General features: G+C 38.1%; 1 protein-coding gene across 1 annotated transcript in view; it reads right to left on the bottom strand.

Annotated features, from left to right (window-relative positions):
- The window catches only part of ITGA2 (integrin subunit alpha 2), a 57633-nt gene extending 47705 nt beyond the window's left edge, over positions 1–9928 (bottom strand). Inside the window, exon 1 of the mRNA XM_015815180.1 lies at positions 9871–9928. Coding sequence (XP_015670666.1) covers positions 9871–9928 — 58 coding nt within the window. The remainder of the gene's footprint in view (positions 1–9870) is intronic.
- Between the last annotated feature and the right edge of the window lie 3397 nt (positions 9929–13325).

Below are 13325 nucleotides of genomic sequence, written 5' to 3'. Positions count from 1 at the left end.
AGACTTCTTTCTTCTAACTATTTGGGAGCAGGCTAAAGAGAAAAGGCATCTATAGAAATACTCAGTAAGACAAGATAGGAAAGGCTTCATTTTCCATCTTCCATATGACCAAAATGAATACCTACCTCTCTTGAGAAATCTTTAATGCTGGGAAAGGTAGAAAGAAAGAGAAAAAGAGGATGAACAATAGCAAAGTTGACGCATTCAATAACATTAGTGTTGGATGCATCACTGGAACTCCAGAAAATTCAGGACAGCGATCTTAAATGAAGTCTGTCTATTTTGTCACTAGGAGCCATCATCAGCTTGATGAAGCATAATTTAATCAAAACTGTAAACATTTTTACTATCAAACATATTACCTGTTACCTTTTGATCAGCTCTAAAATCAGGTTATTACAAAACAGCAAGTGTCTAAGCAATCATGCTTTTATTGATTTATTTAAAACATTTATATAGCCATCCCTCTTATATAATCAACTTGGGACACCTCTCTTGAACATAAAGTCAGTGGGGAGAGACATGCAATAGGACTTGCAAGATTCTGTTACTGTAACCTTATAATAAAAGTAGTGTTAGCATTCATAATTTTGGTTTCCTGGTCTAGATTACCTCAAATAGCTGACACTTAATGGTGATTTTTGAAAGTCTTTTTGTATTGTCTGCTTTTAATCCAATGATCAATATCAAGTCCTTTATAGAAATACAGAGCAGGGCTAGGAACCCTGTAGCCCTGTAGATGTTGAACCACTAGTCCTCAACATTCTGCACTACTGGTCATGATGGTTGAGAACTGCAATTCAATCATGCTTCAAAGGCCACAAGTTTCCATCTCTAACGTAGAAATAAATCTTAATAAAACAGGAATGAATAGTATTCTGGGAAAGCTGTATTTATTGCTAAGTAAGTAAGTAAGTAAGTAAGTAAATAAGTAGGTAAGTAAGTAAGTAAGTAAGTAAGTAAGTAAGTAAGTAAGTAAATAAATAAATAAAGGCATACATAAATACATAAATAACAACTTTTCTCCCCAAGTGTTTTTTATAGATAAAAGGAAAACAAAAGTTCCTCTGGGGCTTGTTCTTTGGTATGATCTCTTCCCTTTGTTTTTGACATAGGAAATGCAAGTAAACCTGTTTCATCTCTGCACAGGGTTGATATAACATGGGGTGGGTTTTTTTTTTGCATTTGTATTTCAGCAGACAGGGATTATTAACAACAACATTCCATATATGTTTACCTCAGAAGTAAACTCTGCAGTATTCAACAGTAACTATGCACAGAAGAAAGGATAAAAGAGATTGAGAACTGGGGGGTGGGATAGGAGCTTTTCATGTAAGAAGGTCAAGGTTCTAGTCCACCCTCAGCCATGGAAGCTCACTTTGGGTCAGCTTTTTCTCAGCTGAATAATCACAGGGATGGTTTTTTTGGGGGGGGGGAGTACTGTGCATGCAACCCTGAGCTCCTGAAGGAAAGCAGGATATAAATCTAACGAATAAAAGAGCGAAAAGACATAGAAATCTTTAATGGACTAGTTTGCTAAAGATTCTTTTATTATTAATTTGCAACAATGGGGAAGGGAAGAGTGTTTTTAACACTTATCTGGTTCACCCAATACAGGAAGCATCTATTTATAAGTCTGCTTCTACTGCTCTCCACATCCCTATTTGTATCTGCAACAGTAAAAAGAATCAAGCAAATTGATCAATGAAGAATAATCCTTATTCCATTCTTTCCACAAATATATTATTTTTCCTTCAAATTGGATTTCTTCTTCCTAATTTGAACTAATTGCCATAATAATTAAGAAGTTTATTTCCCAAAATGTCACAGGTGATCCGAAGACAATCTGGGGCCATGAAATTAAAATTCCACTAAATACTACCATGGGAATTAGTTAATTAACCATGGGTACTAAAAATGAATGTTTTCTAAATGTGCACATTCTGATAGTGCTTGCCAAACCCAAGAGTATTTTGAACATATTATCTGTATTTATTCTGTTCACAAAGAAGGCTACTATATTGGTAATTCAGGAAGAGGGCTGAAACAAGGACCAAATGTGGAATGGTTCTTGCTGCATTTTTAGAAAGAAAACTTTGTGAATGCCAAGAACAGAAATATGTGCTTGTGTAGAACACTGTCCTAAAGTAAGCAAAAATTAAGCCAAATCCTAATTATGATTTCTAGGAAGTGTGACCTTCTTACAATTAAGGGTCACATTTCCTCAGGGTACAGGCTGTTGGGACTGCATAATGGCAGAAGATGGGACCATAGCCAAAATGGTAGTATGCAGAACTGTACAATTTCCTCTCTGTGTTGGTCCTACTATTTCCTCTCTATTTTCCATTCTATGCCTGCCTCTCTGTGCCCCTTCTACAGGACAATTAGACTCGCGGTTGATTTAAACTAAAATTAAACTACTTGCAACCTCTTTTTACCCTGGACCCATGAGTATAAAGTGCATTATTTATGCATATTATCTGAATCCATCTACTGCAGGATGAAGATCTATTCACTGTAATCTACCAAACCCAAAGTAGGTTTGTAGACAGATGTTTTTTTTAATTTCTCCACATAGGAATCAGGCTAGAAAGCAGGAGACCATGAGTTCAAGTCCCATGAAAGCCTGCTGGGTGACTTTGGGCCAGTCACTCTCTGTCAGCTCAACTCACCTCACAGGCTTGTTGTTGTGGGGAAAGTAGGAGGATAAAGTGTGTTGGATATGTTTACCATCTTAAATGTGGGGTATAAATAAGCAAACAAATGAATAGGCCGAACAAGAGTGATTGACTCAAAGTCAACTGGTTTGCTGGTCTCCCTACTCCCAATTCAACAACTTAACTGCTATACCACACTGGATCTCATCTCTCTCTCTCTCTCTCTCTCTCTCTCTCTCCCTCCCTCTCCCTCTCTCTCTCCCTCCCTCCCTCCCCCTCTCTCTTTCTTTCAGCAGAATCACAGGTATCTCTTCAGATTGCCTATGAAAGACTGCAAAACACTAAAGAAGGTCATTATCTGCCTTTGCATTCATTTTTCCCAACAGTGGATGTTGCTTTGATCAAGCTCTGATGCAGAAGCCATGATTTCTTTAATAGCATTATTATGATTAATACTTCCCCACAAGGAAAATACCCAACATAAACACATTACTAAAACTTAATTGGCATGGATATAAAGAATAAAATAAGCTTATTAAAAGATCCACTAATAGCATTGTTTTAAGAATTGCTGGAACTTTCAGACTTCTGCTTCTGTTATAAGACTTCCCAGACTATTCTGATTGGCATGCAGTTTGTGTCTCATATGTCTTTCAATATTGTAACCATGGAAATAGTGGCAAGTCTGCACAATGCTGCCCAAAAACACCTGGAATGAGTAAATGAAAATAACTGCCCTTTATGAGGAATGTCCCAGTCTTTTAGCAGATTTCATAGCTTTAGCCAAGTCTTTCTGAAAAATGATGTAGACTCACAAACATATCCATTGACTTCAATGTCTCTAATCTGAATTATATTCACAGTGTTCTTAAACATTTTGTTAATCTAGCAGAAGTTGGAGTTCTATATGAATTATTTTAGGGCTGTGTGGTGAATATACATTATATATATAATAGCTGTTCTTCTTTTCCTTTCTACACTATTTCATTACCTCTGTAAAATAAATCTCCTTTATAAATACAACTTCTGATACTAATTGTGCCATATTCACTCATAATCCAGTGAACCTTGGGATCTCAAAGGAAGTGATTCAACTTCAAATCGCCTTGCCCAATCACCAGAGAACCTATCAAACATAAAAGGAGCAGATGGGCCTTCATGGGAAGACAAAACAACAACACCCAGCTTGTGATCCCTGCAGTACCCCTAACCCAGAGGGTGGCAGGAGAAAATCACGAAGAGTTTAGTAGCATCTTTTCTAACACGTTTTATTAAAAAGCATGAGTGAGCTCACTTCTTCAAATGCATGGATTAATTAAACTAATGGATTGGAAAACAACTAGAAAGTGGGGAGAAAAAGGGTCGTTATGCAGATGCAACTTAAATATGAAACAGATGACAAGTATTTCATTAATCAGCAATTAAATATGAAACAGATGACAAGTATTTCATTAATCAGCAATTATGTCTTAAAAACCTGTTACATTTATTAATTGTTTTTGAGATAGCCTGAAACTTGATGTATGTGACTTTAGCAGTCTTTATTTGGATAATGCTGGCAAAGTTTTGTTATTCTAATACAGTTCATTAACAACTTCTATAATTGAATTTCTTGGGAAGTAAAATTTTCTAACATTACTTTGTCCTTGTTTTGAGCCCTGATGTCAAATTTATAACAAATACGAGCTCTCTAGGTGATAACACATTTATTTTCCTCCCAATTAATAGGTGAGGGAAAACTTCCAAGGGACAAGACAAGAAAGTTTCCTGAATGAGAAGTTCTATTGGTCTTCAAATCTTCCTACAGTGGCTGGTTGGGTTATTTGCTAGTTGCATGTTGGATATCTTCGGGCTCTGAGGGCTAAAAATACTGTTGGTACAGTCTTTATATGCTATTTGTTTCTCATGAACAGATTAAATGTTCCTTTTTGTCTACTCTTAGTCAATGCAAGGTCTCTGCGAGTATGTTATGGATGGCAGGAGTCAGTCAAGAGACAAACAGTCTCAGTATTTTCAAAGCTGATAGAAGCAACCATTTCTTTTATCCTTGAAGACAGTGTATCTTCTGTCAGTTAATCAACAACAGTTAATACAAGGTCTGCCTTTAACCTATTCACCTTCAAACTGATTTTAAACTGCAGAGTTCACTGCTTAAACAACTGGCCTAATTTTGGGATTTGTTTTCCTTTTTCCTCATTTCTATAATGGTTCCCTAACTCATTCTTAACTATGATGACATAAAGCAGAGGTCCTCAACCTTTTGGGTACCAGGGACTGGTTCTGTAGACAGAGGTCCTTCCATGGACCAGAGAGTGCATGGTTTTGTGTGCTGCCTGCATCCTGCAGATGGAGCTTTGCTTGTTTGTGCGGAGCGGTTGCTGGCATGCCACGGCCTGGTACTGGTCCACGGACCGAGGGTTGGGGACCCCTGACATAAAGAACTAAACTGAGTCATGAAAAACTTTAGCAAGTTTTATATGTCACGCAAATGTTCTAATGCCTGATGCTTTTAAACTTCAAGAAGTAGGAATTAGGAAGTGGGAAACTCCTTGAAATAACATGCATTTAAAGTAGTTAATGCCTCTGCATTTAGCTATTAGGGACACTAATTTGACTAACTTTTCCTATTCAACTTTTAGAAAGTTGAAATTTAACATAATCAGTAATTTAAGTCATTAATAGTCATTTACAGTTTGCTTATAAGAGGAACCGCTCTATAGATTATGCACTTGTGTGCTTCATTTGTTTGGCGCACCTGGAGGAGAAAAATATTCAAGTGCGAATGCTGTTTGTTGATTTTAGTTCAGTGTTCAATATAATCATTCCTCAGCATTTGGTGAACAAACTGGGCCTATTAAGTTTTAATATTCCTCACATAACTGGATACTTGACTTCCTTATTAATAGGTCCCAGTTTGTGCGAGTTGGAAGAAAACTTTCCAGTTCCACCTTTCTGAGTATGGGTTCCCCACAGGGCTGTGTTTTGAGTCCGTTACTGTTCACCTTGATGATCCATGACTTCTGTGCTGAATCTGCTACGAATCCTATTGTGAAGGCTGCAGTGGGTCTTATCCAGGATGATAATGAAGATTCTTACAGGGAGGTGAAGGCTTTGGTGGACTGGTGCAATAAAAATAAGTTGGGTTTTGAATGATAATGAAACAAAGGAGATCTTTGTTGATTTTAGAAAGAGGCAGCATAATCATACTCCACCTTGTATCAAGGCTGCAGCTGTGGAGGTCAATAGCATTAAGTACCTGGGGATGCAGATAACTTACAATCTGACTTGGTCTCTTCATATGTTATCTTTAGTGTAGTGTGCAAACCAGCATTTGCTTTTTTTGCATCAAATGAGGAGAGAACATCTTTCTCCTTCTGTTCTGGCCACTTTTTATAGAGGCACGATTGAAGCATTTTAACAAACTCACTTCCTGTTATTCAGGATACTGCTTATAAGCACGATGTGCTTAAAGCTTGAACCATTGTTAGAGACCCCATACACCCACTTCACAGTCTGTTTCTGTTGCTGCCCTCTGGGAGGGGGTTTCAAAGTATTTATAGCAGAACTACTAGATTCTGTAACAGCTTTGTTCCTTGTGCATCTGTTTTGTAAATTCGCAGGATTCTTCCTTTTTTTTGCCTACATTCGAACTAGACTGTGATGTTTCTCTGTGTCATATATGTGTGTATGTGTGAGTATATGCATAATGGTATTTTTTTGAGAGCTGAATGCAATGAAATCTCATTTTGATACATGCTGATTAGTGAACATCTAAAGTAACTCTTATGTTCTGTTCTGTTCTGTTCTGTTCTGTTCTGTTCTGTTCTGTTCTGGCATTCTCCTTCCCAGAAACTAGCGCACCTTTTTTGACACCACTGAAAATTCAATAGCCAGATTTGCTCTTAAAATGATTTAATAGTCTTGTTTTTCCCCGCATCATTTTTATATGTTTAATACTTTGGCATCATTTCAGAGAGAAGAGAATGTATGCAGTCCCACCCATTCTTCTGGGTTAGCCTACATACGTTTTGATATAATTGCTGACTCACACCAGGTGCAGGTGGGGCAACTGGAGGAAAATAAATTGTGTACTCCTTTTTTTGCTATTGGAACAGGAGAAAACTCCTAGCAGGGACTGCAACTAATGGATAAAACTTTAAACTATATCCCTCAAGGTAAATTACAGCAGCATCTCTTTTGCAGCCCTGAGACTATTCAGAATAATTGCAAATAAATTTTTAGTCCACTGTGCTTAGATTTTGAAGGAGAGAGTCTAAGTAGCAAAATTCGTTTCTTAAATCTTGCGAAGAGGTAAAGTAGGATTTTCATCCTTTAAGAAATCCAACCATTTTAATACTAGGCAGATTTTTTTCTGATTGGAGTTTAAGAGGCAAAAATGGATGCCTTTAATACTTTGCAAGACCCCACCCCCACCTCTAAACTTCAGCAACAGACTGACAATGTACTACTGGTCCTATGGACCAAAACAGTAGCACCTCCCCATCCCCCAAACTATAGTAAGTGTAGCAAACCATAACATGATTAAGCTGAGTATTGTGTGAATGATCTACTTGTAGATATGCCACAATCCGTGGTATAAGCAAACATAGCTTAACATTAAGGCTAAGCCATTCTTTAAGCATTTTTCCTTATTCAACTTTTAGAAAGTTTAAACTCAGCATAATCAGTAATTTAAGTCATTAAATCACGAGTACAAGCTTTTCTTTTGCTGTAGCTCTCAGCAATGAGGCACTCAGTTCCACCCATTATGTTTTAACAACGTTGGCATAACCCCGTTACTCTAGCCAAGTGCCTTTTAGAACCCAGTGCCTTTGTTTAAGCCCCAGTCACTTTCACCAGCAGAATAAAGGACAGATTAAATAAAAATGCAGAGAGAATGTTCCATGCTCTGAAAAATTCATTCTTTCAGAAAAGAGCACAAAATACAGGCCGTTCTGCATGCACCATTCTTGCTAAAAGTTAATGTCTCTTTACCTGGTTTGGTCCCTCAAGCGCTGTTACATTCTTAAATGTCTCCCTTAGTTAGGAACAAGTTGGAACTTCTCACAGGTAAATATTTCTGTATGCCATCCAGCTTAATAACAAGCTCGGATGAAATAGCAGACTGGTTTTTTACACTCTGGAATGTTAAGGTGAAAATATCATGACAAAAAATGGCTGTAAGGAGTCTTAACTCATCCAAGTATTCAACAGAGTTCATATATCCACAGTTCATATTCATTTAATGTAAACAAGAAAGTGTACTTCATCTCTTTTGGCTCCTGTTAATAAAAGGGCACCATCAATGTCTCCGAAATCATGTAACCAGCTCTGGTGAAGAAAAGATGCTCTAGTGAGCGTAGTCCATAGATTCTGGCATGAATTTAATGAATAAACTGTAAATATAAACTAGACTAAACAGAATGATGCCTGTAATCTGGAAATGATTCAACCACACGCTGAAGTTAGAACAATTAACCAGTGGAACAACCTGCCTCCAGAAGCGGTGAATGCTCCAACACTGGAAGTTTTTAAGAAGAGACTGGACAGCCATTTGTCCGAAACGTATAGGGTTTCCTGCCTGAGCAGGGGGTTGAACTAGATGACCTTCAAGGTCCCTTCCAACTTTATTATTATTATTATAGTCTTCAGATAACATCTCAGTTTTGAACTGCAGTCTTCTATTTAGGTATGACTCTGACTAAATTCAGCAAAATTACAATCCTTTATCTATTTACTTGAAAGCTAATGCTACTGAAGAAGCTTCTTGGATGAGAAGCGAAACGTCTTCAAAGAAAAACAAGAAAGTCCAGTTGCCTCTTGCAAAAGCACCTTTGGAACAACCATGACCTGGATGACTAAGAATCTCCATAGACATTTAGTGCCACTGAGTTCAAACAATCTTACTTATCAAAATCACACTGTGTCTGAGTTCATCCAACACAATAAGCCATAATGTGATTTATTATGTTACATGAACTCTGCATTGCATTTGTAAAAAAATGGCTAAAATGAAGCATGTTATGTGAAATAACTCATATAAATTGGTGATATCAGGAAGATAATATTAATTTATTTTACAAGAGGGGTATAAGAATTACTGAAATAAAGTATTCTAAGTCTGGTTTATACAGGCACAATTTAGAGTAGTGGCACCAAGCGAGAAACTGGGAGACAATGAGTTCTAGTCCTGCCATAGGCACGAAGCCAGTGGGATGACCTCAAGCCAGTCACTCTGTCTCAGCCCCAGAAAAATGGCAATGGCAAATCACTTCTGAATTCTTGCCAAAAAACTGCAGGGACTAGTCCAGACAGTCTCCAGAAATGAACGTTGACTTGAAACCATATATCAAACTTTATAGCTAAAGTGATCTGAAAAGAGAAATATCAGTCTTAATTGTTACATTTATTTACATATATAGCTTCCTAAATGCTTAAGGGGATTTGCAGGGCTTCACCTCAAGTTTATTTATTTACTTATTTTATCATATTTAAGAACTGCCCACCCCGGGGACAATAATATAGTAAAAGCATAAAAACAGCATATAAAATATATAAGTTATCTTCACAACAACCCTGTGGAGTAAACTTAAGATCTCTGTGATCGACCTGAGCTCAGCCACTAAGTTTCACTCATTTTCCACAGCTTGAGTGCCCTACTGTAATCCAATACAGGACCAGGTAATTGAGAGGTTCTCTTTCTGTGTGACTACTCATCCCGTTGCTTTTATGGGACAACGGTACAGAGAACGTTTCTCCAACAGCAGTTTTTGGAAATGCGGCAAATAATAAGCAAAAGTAAAGAGAGTCACCCAGCCTGGAGGTTCATCAAAACCTCCCTTCCTTTGACCTCAACGCGGGACCTACTGTATAACACAATCTTGCACACTGCCTTCAGAAAGTACACTGTACACTATCCACTGGTGGTTCAACAACGCTCATAGCTCCCGGGGAGCTATGCAGGATCGCCGAGCTTCCATCGGGCTAGACGGCACCTGTTCCAGCCTGCTCGAAGGAGAGAGGGGAACGTGTTACAATTAAAAAGCGTGTTCGGAAAGGCCTCTTCCACGAGTTGGGGGAACTTTTCAGAAGAAGAGCATCCCTCCAGCCTGCGTGCGACTGGATGGAGGAGACTCCCATTCTGGAGTCGCTCAGAGCTGAAACAACACACACACACACACCGTCGCCCGAATGAAAGAACGCCACAACTTACTTAAGCCGAGGAGGCTCAGGAGAGCCAGCCAGCCCAGAAGTCGCCTTCGATCACCCATTGTTCCCAGAAGGAGCGGAGACTGCAGCAGCGCCGGCGGGCACAGGGCAACAGCGCTAAGTACCGGAGCAGCTCCGCCCACCTGGCGCGCTCTACAGCGCCTCGAGGGTCCCTGTGAACCGGCGAGCTGCTCCGGCCCCTCCCCGCTCACCAAGTTTTTAAGCCCCTCCTCTTACTCCCTCGCCCGCCACAAATAAAAACTCTTCCGCCCCGGTGTTTTAAGACGTACGCGCAACAAAACGAGCTTTCTGGCCTCGTGCCCGCTTCCTGCTAGTCGGTGAGGGCCAAAGTAAGAAGAGAGAAGTAAAGAAGATGCGGGAACGAACGTAACCTCGACAGAATTGTGCGAAAGGAGTTCAGAGATGCTCTGTCTCTTCTCATCCTTCGTGGCTCCATCAGGGCTCGTTTAGGAGGGGAGGGATGTGATGTATAAATTGTGCGAAAAACCCACTCCGAAGGGGGAGAGAAAGCTTTGGTGATTTTTGTTGGTGTAGGCACTATGTGGTCTTATTCTGTGGTCTTAGGCACTGGCACCTAAAGCAAGCTATAGGTTGTGTACAGTACTTGGAAGAGAAGTATTTTAGTGTTTTAATTAGTAGGAGCAGGTATTTTTTTTGTCACAGAATGCCCAGAACAGAGTTCTGGCACCTTTTTGGGATGGAACCTTGTAGGGTAGGCAAGGCGGGTTGTATAACGTGTGTGAGTTCCGGCACCTTTTTTTTTATATATAAAAAAAGCACTGAGTAGGAGTAACCATTCATCCTGACAGAATGACTCAAACATGTATGAGCATGTAATGAAGGCACTGATTGATCTTTTCTGGATCGGAAAAGCAAGCCACTGTTGATTCCCCTTAGTACTGGGATAGAAGACCACCATGAAATCCTTCCTAGAGTGGGAAGTCAAAAACACCTTGAAAAAAGGTAGTATCAAATCATTTCTGAGCTGTGGTCAAAACAATTGTGTGGATGTGTCCCACTGACAATTGAGCTAAAAAATGTTATTTCCCATTTCCCCCACCACCACCACCAAAAAGAAGAAAATTTTTGGATGTTTGGCATATACTATATAACAAATGTTCTTTTTTCTCTCAGCTGGTGACAACCTAGCTGATGTTATCTGACTCAAAAACTAAGCCAGGCTAGATTTTTTTTTTTTTTTAGTATTTAAGACCACTAGAAGAATCCAAAGGCTACAGCCTAGACTGAGAAGTTGGAACAAAAAATAGAGACTTTATATTTCAGTACAGTTTCAGGTGCACTGCTCTTTACAGTATTTGGAACACAAGGGTAGTTTCTTCTTAACTACAGCAGATGCAAGAGCAACTCTATATTTTATTTGTTGATCATTGGAGACACAAGAAAGTTAGTTTTCCAGTAATGTTAATTTTTCCCCACCTTCTCCCTAGTAATACGAGTTACTAAGAAAACATTGTTAAATGTCATGAACAATATAAGTAGAGACTTGCCTTTTCATAACTCATTGACTGCTCTGTCATGTATATGTGTTCCTGCAATCAGCCACCAACATGTCTAACTTTACTCAAGTACTCCCCAGAAGTAAGTCATTAACTTATGTTTTCTTTGATATCTACAATATACTAATTTATATAATTTGACTTCTGACCAAGTCTGGATAGCCTTGGTTATTTTACAGTTCTTGAGAAGACAAGGAAGGAAGGATCTATTATGCCATTTTGATCTCAGAGTAAGGCAGGAAATAAATACAATAAATGAGTTAATAAAAAGGAAATGTTCCCTTCTTACATTTTAAAATCTCTAAGGTATGAACTCATACGTAGACGTCTCATTACACTGTGATTATATCCTGTCTAGAGCTAGAAGATTAAAAAAAACACTCCCAACTGCAAAAAAAACCCCCAAAAAACTGAATGTTGCATCACTGCTTCTTCCTTTCCTAGAATTGGCGATATCATCCTCCTTACATCAGTTATGTATACAAAGCATTCATACAACTCTATAATTGGAAAGAACAATTTTGGCCAATGAATTGTTCAGAGGAATAATCCAAATGAAAACACCTCCTGCTAGATGGCTATTCCACCTCTGCTTGAAGACATTCTTAATAACAGGCTTTGAAATGAAGCTCATTAATTAGGGAGATCCAGGGAGGTAAGTTGTTCCCCTTCAGACAGTTCATACTATTAGGGGCCTCCCTTCTTATACCTGAGATTCTTGTTCTGTCCCTTCATTTTGAAACTATAGAGAACATACATTGATATTATTCTGTGTGTCATCTATTCGGTAGAACTATTACAGTATCTTGTAAAAGGTCTCTTTGCTGCCTTCTAATGGTCATATGGAATTCTGCAACCTGGATTCAGTAGCTCTAATTCCAAGCTTGAAGATTAAATCTTTCTTTCTCACGGTAAAATTCTGAGTTCTCTTAGACCCAATTCTCTTATATGCAAGGAAATAGTCCGAGTCTCTTTTTAATACTTTCGCGCTTCCTTACACTAAGTGCATGGTCTGTACATTTTGGTTTTGCAATGTTTCTGAATAGTTTCTGTAAGGTCATCTCCATATAATGTTATGCCTACATAGTCTCTATTATATAAATTTCTTTCTGGTATTTTTTTTTTTTTTGCTTATTTCTATTGGGCTCTTGGCTCATTTCTACTTATTTCTACTGAGATTTTTAAAAATCTTATTTATGTCTTTGTAAAATGCTTTACTGAAGTCAAGCTTTATAATTCCCTGTATATTTCCAAATTCACCTTAGTTTCCTGATTATCGCATGCTTCCAGGTCATTTTTACTGCATTTTATTACATTTTTATCTGCTCTCAGTTCTTTAGCATAACACACATACAAAACTCCAGGCATGCTTACTATATATACCAGAGCCATACAGTTTTTCAAGACAGAGAGTGGAGGTGGCTTTTTAATAATACACTGGAATGACATTCTAAAAAAAAATAGGCAGAATCAGGACAAAGAACTCAATGGAACTTAGAACAAAAATTAAAGTAATAGTTTTAATTATTTGATCTTAAACAGGATTTAGATTGGTTAATTTTAAAGGACCAGCTGAGATTGGCTAGATGCTTCTCCAAGCCTTTAATAAATAATATTAAATTTAGTCTAATTTGTAGACAGTACAAATAATAAGGCATGCCAAGTTAAAGCGATATGTGACATTTCCTTAAATAAACATTGAAAGTGCTTGTTCATATGATGACAGAGTATTTCATGCTACCTATTCACGAACTGTGGGATGGAATGCTGAGTGGAAAGGAAGTCTAAAATATAATAAAAGCAATTTCTTTATATGGCAGTTCTTGTTTCAGAATTATGCAATGTTTATGTTACCACACTGGAATAAGTGGATTCCTATTTTTGTGGTAATAAATTTATTTTTTCACTGACATCATGAGGT

The sequence above is a fragment of the Protobothrops mucrosquamatus genome, unplaced genomic scaffold (genome assembly GCF_001527695.2).
Source record: "Protobothrops mucrosquamatus isolate PMUCROS unplaced genomic scaffold, P.Mucros_1.0 scaffold323, whole genome shotgun sequence".
Taxonomy (NCBI): domain Eukaryota; kingdom Metazoa; phylum Chordata; class Lepidosauria; order Squamata; family Viperidae; genus Protobothrops; species Protobothrops mucrosquamatus.
The sequence above is the reverse complement of the archived record's forward strand: the minus strand, read 5'-3'. Positions and strand labels throughout refer to the sequence as shown.